Consider the following 15,242-nt stretch of genomic DNA (forward strand, 5'->3'; position numbering starts at 1 on the left):
CATAATTAAGGTCTTATTCTGTGACTTATTTTTAAATAACACATATGTAGTTTTCTCTTTTCCTTCTTAAGTTTTGAACAGTACTTCTCACATAAAATTATCCTAGTCAAACATCAAAAATACATTTCTAACAACTGTTGAGATTATAAGCAAAATTTATATAAAGGGTATTTCAAGATACAGCTATCATATAGCAATTAAAATTATATTGGGTAAATAAAGAATCCCAGGAGTTGAGGTTGAGCCTGAGTAAGTAAAAGCCTCTCTGTGCATCGAATGAATTCTTTCAGTGTTTAAGGCTGCATTTCATGTGTTGGAGCCGTGCTATAATTTTATACTCCATTCTCAGCTGTATATCCAACTTCTATAGAAGATCAACTTAAACAGAAAGCTTTTTCTTTTCATGATGGACTTCAGGAAGAAACTGACTCACCCTGAATGTTGCTTTATGATAACTATTGTCACATTAACATTGAGATACATCAAATTATTAAATCTAATCAGTCTACCATATGCCCAGAGTTGTTTTAACAATTCCAGGAAAATGTTATCGTTACAAGTAAAAAATGAGATACCAAAACATATTATAACATCGTATTTCCAAATCTATTGGATATTTAAATGTTAAAATGTTACACACAAATGTATCTTTATTTCATATGATACTCAGCTATCTATAGAAAGCAACTCAAATTATTTTTAATAGAATACTGTATTGTTACAATAAATAATTATGTATTTTAACAGTCAATATGGGAAGCAGCCATTCTACAGGTATACAAAACTATTCACTCAACTCTAGAGGAACTTGAGTCAAAATAGAGTTTGGCTAAGATTACAGTAAACATTTAGTAGGGAAAAAAAGAAGACAACTGATTATTCAGTAACCACAGGTGGTCAAGACTTTCGTTTCACAACACGTTTGACACCAGAACAACCATCTAACGGACAGAAGGAGGAGGCAGCCAGATGAAAACAAGCCGCCAACATGGCCGCTGTGGAGCCCCCCGGCTGCCTCTCAGGCTGCTACCTGGTTTCTCTTCAAACTTACTCTCTTCCCTTCTGGTACTCATAAATGATTACGCTGACCGCCATGAGGACATCTTCTGGCTAGTTCTATGATTCATGAAATAAATCCATCTATAAGAACTATTATCAAAAATGAGCCAGCAATTATAGTGTCTCTTGCTTGTCTCTGAAACTCTGAAGTGACAGCTTCCAAACCCATGTTAAAAAAGGGAGCAGAGGGGATAAGAAGGGTAGATCAAACCCTCATAAAAAAAAAAAAGTCCAGGACTGCCTTTCCACTCATGTCAGAACCAGACTTGCCAACCTTGCCTTTTACCTTTTTCACAATTATATGGGAAACAAATTTTGCTATTAATTCCTTGGCAAGATGATGAGATCTTCAGAGAAGAAACCCACAGACTCAGTCTTTTTCATACTTGCAGTCATCAGTGCCTCACTCTTACACTGATCAGAAGTTCGACAGAATTTTATAAATGTATGCGAACACCCTGCTTAAGACAGCTCACCCACAGTGCACTCTCAACAGTGAGCAACACCCTTGAAGAACAGAGGAACCGGCAGCATTTAAACCAGTTACAGTCGTCTGGGGAGTTGCTCTTCGTCAGCCACTTGGTTATTTTTTCCAAAATATTATGGCAAAAGACACAGCTTCAGAAAGAAAGAATTCCCTCTTTATCTGATCCAATTCCAAACTTTAACACTTGTATACCCTGAACATGAACACAGAACCCTAATTTCCAAAAATCTTTATATGGTAATAGTCATGAGGTGTCAGAACTTCTATCTCAGGAAATATCTTCCAACCTAAATGTTATCTGAAAGCATTTCTCTATAACTTCAAGCTAGCATTACAGAGATTACTTAGACTCTAAACCACGTGGGCAATACAAAATGTAGATCTCTCAACACCTCTCTTTTTATTAAAGAATGGAGTATGAAAGTCACACATAAATTGACAATGAAATCTGGTGTTTTTCCTTAAATTGAGGTTTATGATAAACACCATGAAAGTCTCTGTTTTTCAAAGATACTAAAAAAGGAAAAAATAATATATTTCACTTTTGAAATAAGAGGACCTGTTATGTGACTATGACAATGGCCTAGTATCCAGAAGAAAATATAACTAATTTGTGTTGAACAATTCTATGAATATATTCAATCATTCTGATAAATGAGTAAAATATATCTTAATCAGCTTAATAGCTGAATATATCATGACTATTGTAATATACTCTCTGTTTTCTGAATATAATACATTTCTACTTTATTTCTATCAGCATACTTACCATGAATAACATCTTGACAACTTTGCCCGAAACATAGTTACTAGTTAAACATCCATATAAACTCTGCATTTACTCATAAACTGAGTATATTACATGCTCGGTGACAACCAGATACCTGTGTATGTATTTGTATATGTATGCCTTCATGGAAAGGCAGACAGGTAAACACATAAATTATAACATAGGCCATGAGAAAAGATACAAACAAGTACCATGGATAAAAGAATAATGCAGCAACCATTCTGCCTTGGGATGTCAGTAAAAGTATCTAAAAAGCAGTTTTGAACTCAGTCTTGTGGGAGAAACACAATTCACCAGGAAGGTGAAATATGAAAAAGACAGTTTTCCAGGCAGAAAGAGTGTCTGTGTCATTTGAGATCACCTGGTATCTTTATGAACATGTATGAAGATCTCCACGTGACTGAAACACTGGGTGTGAGGCAGGCTGCAGCCGCGAGGAGACAAAAGCCATATTTTGGTGCTAATCTATAGGGAGTTCTGTGCTAAGATAAAGAGTTTTAGACTAAATCATGTAAGCAACAAGGACACACATTAGTTTCCAAAGTCGGGTAAACAATCCAACTCATTTCCCAGGGAAATAAACCTAGTGGAACTTGAAAGACAGGAGCAAAGAGAGGCTGGAAATTTGAGATCATACAGGAGACTCTTCCAACCGTCAAAGATGAAAAGCTGGTGGAATCAGGAAACATCCGAGGCAGAAACAAGTTTAGTAGTCAGCTAGAGCCACAGTAAAAGAAAACGCCAGCGCTGGAGCCGCTACAGTTAAGTTAAACCACTTGTATACCAACTGCAGCGGCTTTCAGAACAGCAGGTCTGAACCCTTTGGGGTTACAGATCTACTCGAGAGTCTGAGGAAAACCATAATCCTACTCACACGTGTGCAAATACACAACTCTCCATTCGTCTTCAGAAGACCCACAGACCCCAGTTAAGAACTGCTCCCCCACATGAAGCTGCCTGAGGAGAGGAGCTATGCCTCGTGCGAATCTCCTTCCACAGTGCACAACAAGAAGTGTGGTGCAAAGCAAGCAGTTCATAGCTTCTATTTGGTTGGACTGGAGTCTCCATTACAGGCCGAGTAGTTACATTTTCACGAACATGCTGCATCGCAGCCTCCATTCATGCCAACCGCAGTGTGTAATTTAATGTACATTTCTCACACCCATCCTTGAGGATACTTAAAATAATCTCCCCTTTATCTCTGTTGTATTCTTCTAGTCATAACTGTTTACATTCACTGTTTTAAATTTGTGTTTATATTTATAGCAGTATCACAGGAAAACCAAGCCACAAAGCCCTCTCAACAGGGTATGCCCTGTGGTCAAAATACTGAGCAGGATAAGGCATTAGCACTGGCGCAGTGTCAAATGGAGAGCCTGGCCTTCTTACCCTGCTAAGCTGCGAACCACCACTGCCCCCTTTCTTTTCCTCATTTACCCTTTGTGAGAGGAGGCCAAGGAGTTATGTTGTTGCACATAACGAACATGAACTCATAGCAGGGGGAGAAGGAAGGAATGATGGATAGTGTGATTTAGCTTGATGAGTGAAAGGTCGTTAGAAAATTACATCTGAGCGTGCCCTTGTGAAGAGCTATAATGTTTATAAGCGTGGAATCCAAAGCCAGACTGCCCGGGAAAACCTGGTTCTCCACTTACTAGCTGTAAGCTGGAGCAAATTATTTAACCTCTCTGTGCCTCAGTTTCCTCACCTGTAAAATGAGATTAATGATAACACCTCCCTGAATTATGGTGAAGGTTAAATGAGTTAATACATGTCATGTGCTTAAAATACATCTATAAAAGCGCTATACAAGTGTTAGCTAAAACGTTACTCTTGGGTAAGAAAATTCTACCACACAGCAGAAAATACCCAGAGAAATTTTGACTTGCAAGGCTTAAAATGTTGAACGGGAATATTTAAATCTAATGTGAATTATCAAAGAATAGTGTTTATTTCACAGACATTAGGGAACAATCTGTTTCTTATTGATTTAATTCTACATACAGCAATGCAAGGACATAAACAAGTGGGCATATTTCAGTACCAAGTACACTTATGATGTGTAATAACTTCCTAGAGAAGGCCAAGAAAAAAAAGAGGATTTAACAGAATCAGAGCTGTTTTCTAAGGTATGGGAATGTGTGATGAAACATTTTTGTTGGTGTGATTTGGTTAAAATTAACATCACTGGCATCCTTGAAGTAGAAGAGGGGCCACAAAAACGCAACATCCATCCAAGCAGCCATGCTGAAAAGGCGAAGGTGACTTTACTGGCAGCTAAGTGCCCTGCTACCTCGCCAGCATGCCGATTCTATGTATTTAAGTTCTTAAGAAGGGCCTAAAAGCTTTATTTGTTTGTGTGTCCGTCTGCCATTTAAACTTCAGCCAAAGATGCTATGCTGCCTTCATCCCTCTCATCCATGAAACCACAGCTTCCTACTCTTCTGTAGTGATGCAGACCCCAGGATAAGGGGCCAGATAAATATCCTGGGTTGCAAATTCTGGAATAAGATATACCAGGGAATTATTATTTATCAAAGCAACAGAGTGAATGGGACTGAGTTAGAAATTAGTATAATCACATTAGAAAACTATCATCTCCATGAAATAATATTCTGTAATATTCCCAGTACTGTAAGAAATACTGGAATCCAATCTGGGCAAAGCAAAATTGTGGGGGAGTGGGAAACACTGATTTATCATGATAGAAACGTTCAAACTATATTGCAACTCTAACTGGAAAAGTCCTCTACTAGACATAGCATGACCCCTAACTTTCATATGTACTAATTTTAAATGTGTTACTTTAACATTATTTTTGTTTTTTCCTCTAATTAAATTGTCTCAAAAGCAGAGTTCTTGAAAAATAAAACAAATAAACAAAAATAGTTCATCTTGCTCTCCCTACTGGGATCAATTTACTTGTCAAGAATTCTAACATGCTAGGGGTGAATCTTGTGTACGGCTGTTAAGTGGATGATAATTACGAAGCAAAGGACTGAAGCCAAACTATTAGAGGAGTAGACGGGTCACAAAGTGAGTGTAGGCACAACAGACCATGAGAAACCTACCATTGTATTGTGCTGAGAAGTGGGAGTCCTATGGCCACAAGTCTCTTGCGTCAGCAGAGAAACTGGCTGAAATTCCTCAGAGTGAGGCTTGTTGGGAAAACTCACATGCAAGGGAAGGTGAAAGGCTGGGAGCCCGTCACTCTCCTCTTCTTCCACTTTCTGTCTGCTTGTCACCATGGCTACCTCTCCATCTGCTTCCCCATACGGAGAGGCTGGTCGCTTGGAAGACATCCTGGAAGGAACAAAAGAGGAGAAAATAATGAAACCTCCACATAAATCCTTAATGCCGTCATTGTGTGGTTAGGGGCCATTGTAACAGAAATGCCTTTTTGTGCTGGCAGAGAGCAGGAAACCATCCAAATACCACTGCAAAGCACACACAATCAGAAACAATGGCCAAGCAGGTAGCAGCAGAACAGTGCTTGTTTGTTGTGAGAATAATACACTAATATAGCACTCTCTTGTATTCTGGCTTCTTAAACAAGAGAATTCACCTAAGAACACTGCATAATGAAAGACTATTCCATTTTAAGGGAAAGAAAAATACCCATCTCGTTTTACACTTTGATAGACCTTATTGAAGACAGACCATCTATGAATAGCAAATACTGTTGGCAGTTAAAAGAAGGGAAATAACTAAAATTTCTTTCATCAAAAAATAAACAAAGTAACTGAATAATTGCCATCATAACAAATTTGCATTTTATTAAGATTATTGTGAAATGTAGAAATACTGGTTATAAGCAAACCTCAGACCACAAAATAAGAAGTTTGGTATTTGTTTAAAACTTATTAAGAATTGAGTAAGTTTTACAATCACTTTTAATCTTGAAACGTTTGAGAATTTTTCTCTCTTGCCTCCCCAAATCACTCAGTTTTGGCATTCAGTTCTAATATAAAATTTGCAAAGTAGTTTAAAAAAAAGGTAAGAATATAAAAATATTTTAATTGTTTTCCACAGTTCCAAAAACTATTTAGATGTGGATTCTCAGACTTATTTACTTCTTTAGAATACCTAAGTAAAAGGAAAAAAAAGCAAAAGAAAAAGTGTTTTGCTTTGACTAGCGAATGCCTATATGACAATACACTTAGATAACTGAACAAAAATTAAATATTTTTTGTACTTGAGTCTGATTGAGAATATTACCAGAGGTTAAAAATATGTGGCAAATATTTTTTGTTAAATAGAAGACATCCTTTTCTTTTCATTAAAAGCTTTTATAAAGAAGCAGTACAGAGGTAAAATGTTTAATTCAGAAAAAAACTCTCTTTTATTTCCAACTTGGTCTGCCCTTGAAAATGCCCTAATTTTTGTTCAACAAACAAAGAGTATTTACAGAATCATCCATTCTTATTCTAGACCAGTGGAACAGGAGGCAGGGAAGCATTAACTAACTGTGGTATCACTTCTTTCCTATGTATCACTGATTTTTAAATTTAAAGTGTACTACCGAAAGAGAGGCCTCTAATCACTGCTGAATAATACTATTCTTAGTGTTAGAAGTTTCAAAAGAAAAGTGCATTCGAGTACTAAAGATATTCGATTAAGGTATAATGGCAGAGTAGAAAAACTAAGGGCTGCGGAATCAGACAAGCATGAATTAAAACCCTGATTCTGCTACTTACTAGATGTGAGGTTTACTTTACTCTCTACTTAAATTTACTCATCTTTAAAGTGAGATGTAATATTTACTTGCAGTGCTTTTTAAGAATGAACTGTACATATGAAAAATGACTTGTGGAGCATTTAGCTCAGAGTAGACACTCCATAAACAATAGCTGTTGTCTATTTTACAAACTTTAAAACTACAATGTGACCTTCTCTCCTCAAAAACATAAAAAAAAATCCCAAAATGTGGAAAGCAGATTGCCTTCTAAGAGTTAAACTGTAAAATCAACATGAAATACACAGTCTCAAAGTAGAGAAATGCTCCCTGGCCAGTCACACTTGACAGTAAACCCATCAAATATATTAGCACATGTTAAAAAGAAATGTTAATAGGGATCTTGATCAGAGGAGAAGAACAGAGGAAGAGGAAATGTTAGTGTTACCACGTAAGCAGTGTTTAAAGGAGAAGCAGAATGGGCCATCACATTTCAGGTATCTTTAACTATTTCTGGTCTCGTTACCAAGGTTTCCTCCAAGTATACTCCAAATACGTAGAAAAGACGTCAGGGGCTGGAGTTAACAGAGTGGTCTTAGTTTCATTGGGAACACCATATCTATCACCAAGCTGATAGATTAAACTATAGGTAAGAACTCAACTCTAGAGATATTTAATTTCCACTGTTCTGTTTCTATGCTCTTCAAGCAAACTTCTGATTCCCTTAAAGAGAATAGGCTGACAGAACAGAGCGAAAATATATAAAGTCTTTGTGATTTGACATATTAAATCAATAAAGAGACTTTTCATTATTTCTTGGTTTTACATGAAGCTTGCCTACAAGGAGATTACTCATTTATTACATAAACCGTAACATTTATGGTCTTTGTGGGCATTACTATCCTTGCCATAATTAATAAATTGGTATTTCAGCGTCTACCTCAGTCTTTTGTACAATCAATTGCTTAATTGTCTGAAAACTCCAGGCTACTGGCAAGAGCCAGTTTCTGGGTTATCAAAGGAGGAAGTTAGACCAGCTGGCCTTTCTTAAGCGAATATAATTCTATGACTTTCAGAAGGCATGACCTTTTTGTTGACTTCTACTTTATTAGTATCATTATCAGTACTGACTATGAAAATTGAAAGTCTAAAAGTAGGCATAAGGTAGATAAGGAAGACAGATAAGACATCACTACTCTTCTCAAAACTTTTGGTTCTTTCAATATCTAAATTATCACTATAGTCCAGTGAATAAACATTCTCTCCAAATGCATGTCATTCTATGGTGAAAAAAGTATAAGGTCTAAAACACTGAAAATGAAGGAGTTACAGTGTCAGAAGGCAACTGTTCCTAGAATATTATGTATTTCATGTTTATTTCAATTCCATTTTCTGAGACTTACAGAATGTCCTTAATATGTTAGACTTGATAATATTTTTATGCAGTTCAGGTAAAAGATTTCTTAAAGAATTTTTAAATTATTACAATAAAATAACTATGACCATATCAATAGGCTACAAAAATGAGAAAAAAAAGTACAGCACATAACAAATTATGTAGAGCTAGCAATCTGTTGGTTACATTATCCATGTTTAGTCTGACTCACTGTACTTCTAAAAATATTGATAATGAGATTATCAATACCATTAGATTCTTGGACTTTTATTTGTCTACCAACAGGTTTCCTTTTGGACAGAAGAAAGTCTCATTAATTTTAAAAAAGCATTAAGGAAGCACTGCAAGTTTTGATATATTGTCTGTCTGGGATATGCAGGGTTCCAATTTCTGCAGCTCAAACTACATGGCTGTGCTTCATTGCAAGGACACCTGAGAATACCTTGAGTATCGAGGCTGGGGGGTGCTCTATGTGTTCTTCAGAGATGATTTTTGTCATTCCTGTGGTAGATGCCAGACCTACCAATGAGCAAAACTCAGACTTCAAAGAAACTGACATGAGGCAGACAAATACAATTTAGTGTGAAACTAACTTGTGTTGTTAGTTAACATAACAGTAGTCTTTAACTCACTTTTTTGTGTGTGGACAAGAAAATCTTGAAAGTATCGATGTCTAATTCCAAGACAAAAAGGACTCTTTAAGTCATCAACAGCCCTCTACTGACCACTTACTATGTGCAAGACACTAATCTAAACGGAATTTTAAAACGTGATTCACGTTCTCTGCTTTAAGCTTATGAACTGCTTGAGAAGATTTTAAACAAAAGGAGAAATAATGATGAAAGACAGTCCAGGTTAAGGGCCAAATGACACGATAGTTAAGCACCTGAGGGCTTCAAGAGAGTCAGAGGATCATGGAATGCTTCAGGGAATGGCTGACCAGTTGGATTTTTGAGGGAAAAAAAAAGAACAAATGGAAACCTCAGGGTACATGGAGAGTATATCTCTTGTAGGAGTCATGATGAAAGAAAAGATGCAGAGATCCTTTTAGAACATACAATTATAAATTAGTTTCAAGCTTACTTAGGAAAAGGGGAGACAGAGGAATATGGACCAAATCTCATTTCTAGTCTATAACATTCCTGGAGTCGCTGAGCTACATAAATGGCAATAATATAAGATAAGAAAGAGAGTCCCTTGTAAGGGGCAACTTGCTTTTGCCAAGAGTCACTTTTCCTTTAGTTTTCTGCATAGGAGTCTGCACAATCAGGCTACTCTAGTCTATACGTGAAAGTAATTTTAAAACTACTGGAGTTCTTTGCTACTGGGTGAAGGCTGAAGACTATAAAAGTGAAGTAACTTTATATAAATAGGATGTCCCCAATTGTATTCGGATATACGTAGCAAACTTAGAGATAAGGGTAGAGGGTGTGAGACTGCAGCAGAAATCTAAACCAGTGGTTCTTTCTCATATTTGAATACACATTGGAACTGGTTTAAAAATACTGCTGCCCGGGTCCTACCGCCAGATATTTTGATGTTTTTGGTTTTGGAGTGCAGGCAGGGTATCAGAATTTTTTAAAGCTCCCAGTTGATTCTAATCTACAATGAAGGTTGCAAATCTTTTGTGTTAGTCAGACTAATGCCCCTCATCCAAGATGTCAAATCCTAACCCCTGAAACCTGTGACCTTATTACCTTACAAGGCCAAAGGGACTTTGCAAACATGATTAAGTTAAGGATCTTAAGATGAGGCGATTGTTCTGGGTATTTTGGGTGGGCCCAAAGTAGTCATAAAGCTCCTTGTAAGGGAGGGAGGGAAGAGGACCAGAGTTAGAGAAAGAGGCTGGATGACACTATGCAGCTGGCTTGGAAAATGGAAGAAGGGGCCATGGGCCAAGGAATGTAGTCGACCTCTAGAAGCTAGAAAAGGCAGTGAAACAGACTGTCCCCTAGAACCTCTAGAAATAATGAGCTTGGCCAACACCTTGACTGTAAGATTTCTGACCTCCAGAACTGTAAGTGAACACATTTGTATTGCTTAAGGCACTAAACTTGTGATAATCTGTCACAACAGCAACAGGAAACTAATTTACCACTAACTTAAACATCTTTCTTTCACAACTGGTATTTTCTCAATCTGAAATCCCACCCCAGACATACATTTGCCAGTTCCCTCACTTCATTTAATTTTCTGCTCCAACATCATTTCCCAGCACTTTTCACCTGACATATTTTATATTCTTTCTTTCTTTGTATTTCTCTCCAACTTTAAGATCCAAGAGGGCAGGCTTTATTTTTATCCAGAGCTACTTACCCAGTACTTGAAATCCATTCTGAAAATAGTAGTCTTTCAATCAGTATGTGTTAAACGAGAGCTACTAATTAAAACCAGCAATTTTTAACTATTCTCTAACTGTAGATAGTTGCAAGATCAAGTCTTACAGGACAAGTATGCTTAGAAAATGCCTCAATATTGTCAGAAAAAGGAAATTCAGCTCAGTGACAGCACTATCCTTCTTTTTAATAATTTCTATATAAAGGAACTGGTAAACCTTGTTTAATCAAGGTTTTTTAAGTATTTGTGAACAATCCTACAGTTCTTTTAAAAATGTAATAAGTAAAAGACTATAAAAGCGAAGTAACTTTATATAAAATGCTGCAGTTAATTAGTAATAGGTCTGTTACTAAGGAATCATCTACTCACAGCTTTAAACTTGACTACTGTCTGCTTAGGATATGTCTTTCCTTTGCTGCAGTTATTCTGGAAAATGACAACAGTACAAAGTCAAAGAAATTTGTATGTGGAACAAGCAAAAAATGGAAGGCACAGAATAGAAACTGCTTTCTGTATATAATAGTTTCTTTTTAAAGCTTTTGTCTTTCTCTAAATCCCTTAACTTCTGACTATTAATTCAGAGATAAAGTCCTAGGAAGTAGTACCTTCTACTGGTCTGTCTTTTGGAATGATAATATTATTTCCTTTAAGGATTGCAGTTCCATATTTTTAAAAAAACAAAAATTATAAAAACTATTTATATACAGCAAACTAAAAGTCCCAGCTTTTCTTCCCTAACCACCATAGTTGAAGTGGCTTTGCCCCACTCAAAATATATCAACTCTTGTTTGTTGCCCAGATGAAAAAAACTGAACATCATTATAACCTAAGACATTTATTCATAGCTTAGTTTTTCCTATTATTAGTATTTAAAACTAGGACACAGGATTTTAATAAGTACAGGTCTATTTTTGACCATTTTACCTGATTTTTCCAAGATTTAACACTAAAGCTATGACTGCATGATAAAAGTCTTTCCAAATTGCTCCGTATTTTTCCTCTAAATAGTCTGATCCTCTATGCTGAAAGAGTTATAATTAATTCCTACCACATAGCTGGCACTCAATGTATTTTTTCTACAAATAAATGAATGAATTGCATGCATGAGTGTTTATTTTGTGCCAGGCAAATTACCTTCGTGTTACAGAAGAAAAAGGCAACTTAGATATGAAAACCTTTTTGGTTTACCCTTAAGGAAGTACTGTCTAGATTGAAACAGAAAACACTCTAGATGGAAATAGAAGAAATATATCCACTCAGTCATTCACCAGTGGAAAAACATTCATGGAACGACTACTGTGCCTTGAGATAGCAACATAATTAAGAAACCAAGGTAGAATATTTTAAGGCAAATGACTTGTTATAAATATGAGTACTAAGGGGGACCAATAATAGAGATGTAATGTCTCACTCAAAATAATCAAAGAATGCTTCCTACAAATCATGAGAATTCAACAGGGCAGTGAAAGATGGACCAGATGTCAACAGACACAAAGAAGGTAAGATTCCAGACAGGAGAAATGAAATTAGCAAATTAAAGAAATTCATAAAATGACACAGGATCATGAGTAGAATGGTTTGGTTCAAGAAGTAGATTCTATGTATGACTGAAGAATCGTGCTGTAGGCCAGAAATTGACACAACATTGTAAACTTATTATACCTCAATAAAAAAAATTTTAAAAAAGGAGGAGATTCTAGAAGTAAATGCAGATAAGAATGAAAACTAGGGACCAGATGATAGTGATTCTGGTTAAATCCTAACAATTGTGAATGGCTGAGCCAAAACGTGAAACTGACACTGCAGGCAGAGGGAACTGGAGACAGTTTCCGGGTGACACAGTAACAGTCAGAATTGTATGTTCGGAAGAAAAGCCCTCAGAAATTAGTGATAGAAGATGGAGGGTGGGAACCAGAGAAGGAGAATGAGTAGGTGAGACAATTCAAAGGTAAGCAGATTACTTGATTGTATACTTTAGAGAACAATACTGCTGATAAGAGAAATTCATAAGATAGAAAGAAAGGCCAACTTGGAGACAAATATGAAATTCAGTTTTAGAAATAGATCTTTGTTGATTGGAGAATTTTAAAAAAGAAATAGCAGCTAATCAGGAAATGCAGGACTTCCGTAGAAGTAACTAAGGCAGTGTAGTCTTTTAAACACATGTAGAGTTAACCAATAATCGTAATTAAATTTCATTGACTTCTTCCACAATGTTCTGTATCACTGTTTTTATTATCCTTAATTTATAAAAAAGGAAACTGAGTCATAAAGTGGTTAAGTATCTTTCGTTACACTGCTTGGTCTTCGCATTATAATAAACAGCAGTTCAACAACAGAACTGTCTCTCCAAGAGAGTCATAGGAAGAAAACAGAGCAAAGGTGGGGAAATTTTGAGTTTTGCAGTCCATCCAATTTTGGGAGAACAGTGTATGAAAAGGACTGAGCAAAGACATATAAAGAGAAGTCAAAGTGATATGCGAGGAAGCATAATTACTCTCTAAACAGCTCTGCAAAATGAAACATTCTGAATATAAACTTTAAAAATTCTGGACCATGATGTTTATTTAACTTAGAACTTCCATTGATTGCTTTCCTAAATACTCAATTTTAACATTCCATCTCTCATGTTAAATCTTAAATATGGCAGAATATATTTTAAAAGTAATTAAAAATACTTGAAAGGATGTGTCTTCTTTTAAGAGAACAACAAACATGGGATATAACAAAATAAAATAAAAACTGGCAACCCTTCATATCCAAAAAGTGTACTATTTTTCTGGAAGTTATGTTCCTCAAGTTTTTCTAGTAATAAAACTACTTCAGGACATTTACATTTACTTGTCTGGTTATCTTTGTAATTAAAGTTGTTGTGAGAAGATTAATCAATATTAGGAATTAAACTCTACTGTTTATCAAAGATTTTTTCACAATTGAATAGTAACTATCCAATATGGGAATCAACGTAGACATTTAGCGTGAATGTATGGTGTTGATTCAAATGAATGAAAAAAACCAACATCTCTTTGTGACTTATAAATAGAGAATTACACAAACTTCGCATATCATTTTATTAAAGAAAAAATCAGTTTCATTACTTTTAATCTATAAATCTCAATTATTACTATTTACATCTTCAGGGTTAGTCTTTCTTTTTCCCTCTTCCATGTTTTGAACATCTTCATTTTCCCACTAAATTTAGAATCAGCTTTGTGTTTACCCTGTGAATTCTATGCAAACGTTTTAACCAAACCTGTCTTATGTAATATTCAGAAGTCTTTTAGATAGAAAATTTACTTGGGTAAATATGTAGTCTTTCAAATGTTTACATTTGTCTTCTCTTTTCTATAAATCCTCTTGACCATCAGTTTCTCATACAGAACATAGTACTCTATCCATTGCTCCCACATACAAAGACCTCATTCATTATATTGTTATTTCGAGGCATGAACAAGTTCATCAGGTCCTGGTATACACTATAAATGGAAGTAGAAACACAGATTTCATAGAAATATAAAAACAGAAAACATAAAGTAATACATAAGACTAGATTTCCCTTGTATTCCTTACTATACATTTCACCAGAGTAGAAACTTATCTCTACTAATATTTAAAAACAAAATATACCATGACATGGAAATCTAAAGAAAAGTAATTTTGAGCCACACACAGTAACAATAAATTTGTTACTCTGTTCTGAAATAGAACCTGAATTTATGGAAAAATTTAATAAATGTTATGAAAGTTTAAACTCTATTTAAGACCGTGTTAATTAAGATTGTTGTAGTCACCAAGAACTTTCAAAGTGACCTTCACCAAGGCTGTTCCTGTGTTTACCTTGTCATATGTTTAGTTTCTGAGAATCTCCTGTACTGAGATCAGGCAGTTCATTCTGCCATCCCTTCTCTCCGGTAAGAACAGCACCACTTTGAACTTCTCCAACACCTTTTTGCCCTTCTCTTTATTAACATCTCTCTCCTACCAAATAGCTTTCCCCAGCCGTGTCCAGCCCAGGAAAGAGTCAGAGAAAGAGGGGTAGCATAAGAAGAGCAAAAAGTGAAGAGGCACAGAGTTCTCCAAGGAAGGTGTGGAAAAGGAAAAGGAAAAGGAAAAATAAATCAAAAGTTAGCGAGAAGTAAGGAAAGACTCAAAAACAGAACTTAACGCTTGTCAGTGCCTGAAAGAAGTGAGTTCCTCCCTATTAGCTGGACACAGGATGTTTCAGAACTGAATTAATGCACCTAAACTATGCAGTAAAATTAACTTTAAAATGTCTTTCTTTTTTTTTCTAAACAAGGGAGACAAATACCAAACATAAGCGTTTAGCAACAGTTTATGATAGCAAAATTTCAGGTTACAATGATTCAGAATTCAAAACTGGATTCCTTGTCTACTTTCTTCTCTTACTGTCTGACTAATAATTGTAAATCACTAAAAACTGACTCCAAAGTTAGACCATATGTTATTGGATGAAGACTCCAAGACAATTTTCTAAATA

The 15,242-nt window shown here is 35.7% G+C and overlaps 1 protein-coding gene across 8 annotated transcripts in view; it reads right to left on the reverse strand.

Annotated features, from left to right (window-relative positions):
- SOX5 (SRY-box transcription factor 5) overlaps window positions 1–15,242 on the reverse strand; it is an 899,287-nt gene that overhangs the window by 302,234 nt on the left and 581,811 nt on the right. For 6 of the 8 annotated variants that reach the window (XM_031443965.2, XM_064479110.1, XM_031443964.2 and 3 more), the window contains one exon: window positions 5,408–5,639. In XM_031443965.2, coding sequence (XP_031299825.1) covers window positions 5,408–5,638 — 231 coding nt within the window. In that variant the 5' untranslated portion in view covers window position 5,639. The remainder of the gene's footprint in view (window positions 1–5,407; window positions 5,640–15,242) is intronic. The other 2 variants (XM_031443970.2, XM_031443969.2) reach the window with 1 other exon arrangement.

This window comes from Camelus dromedarius, chromosome 25 (assembly GCF_036321535.1).
Source record: "Camelus dromedarius isolate mCamDro1 chromosome 25, mCamDro1.pat, whole genome shotgun sequence".
NCBI lineage: Eukaryota > Metazoa > Chordata > Mammalia > Artiodactyla > Camelidae > Camelus > Camelus dromedarius.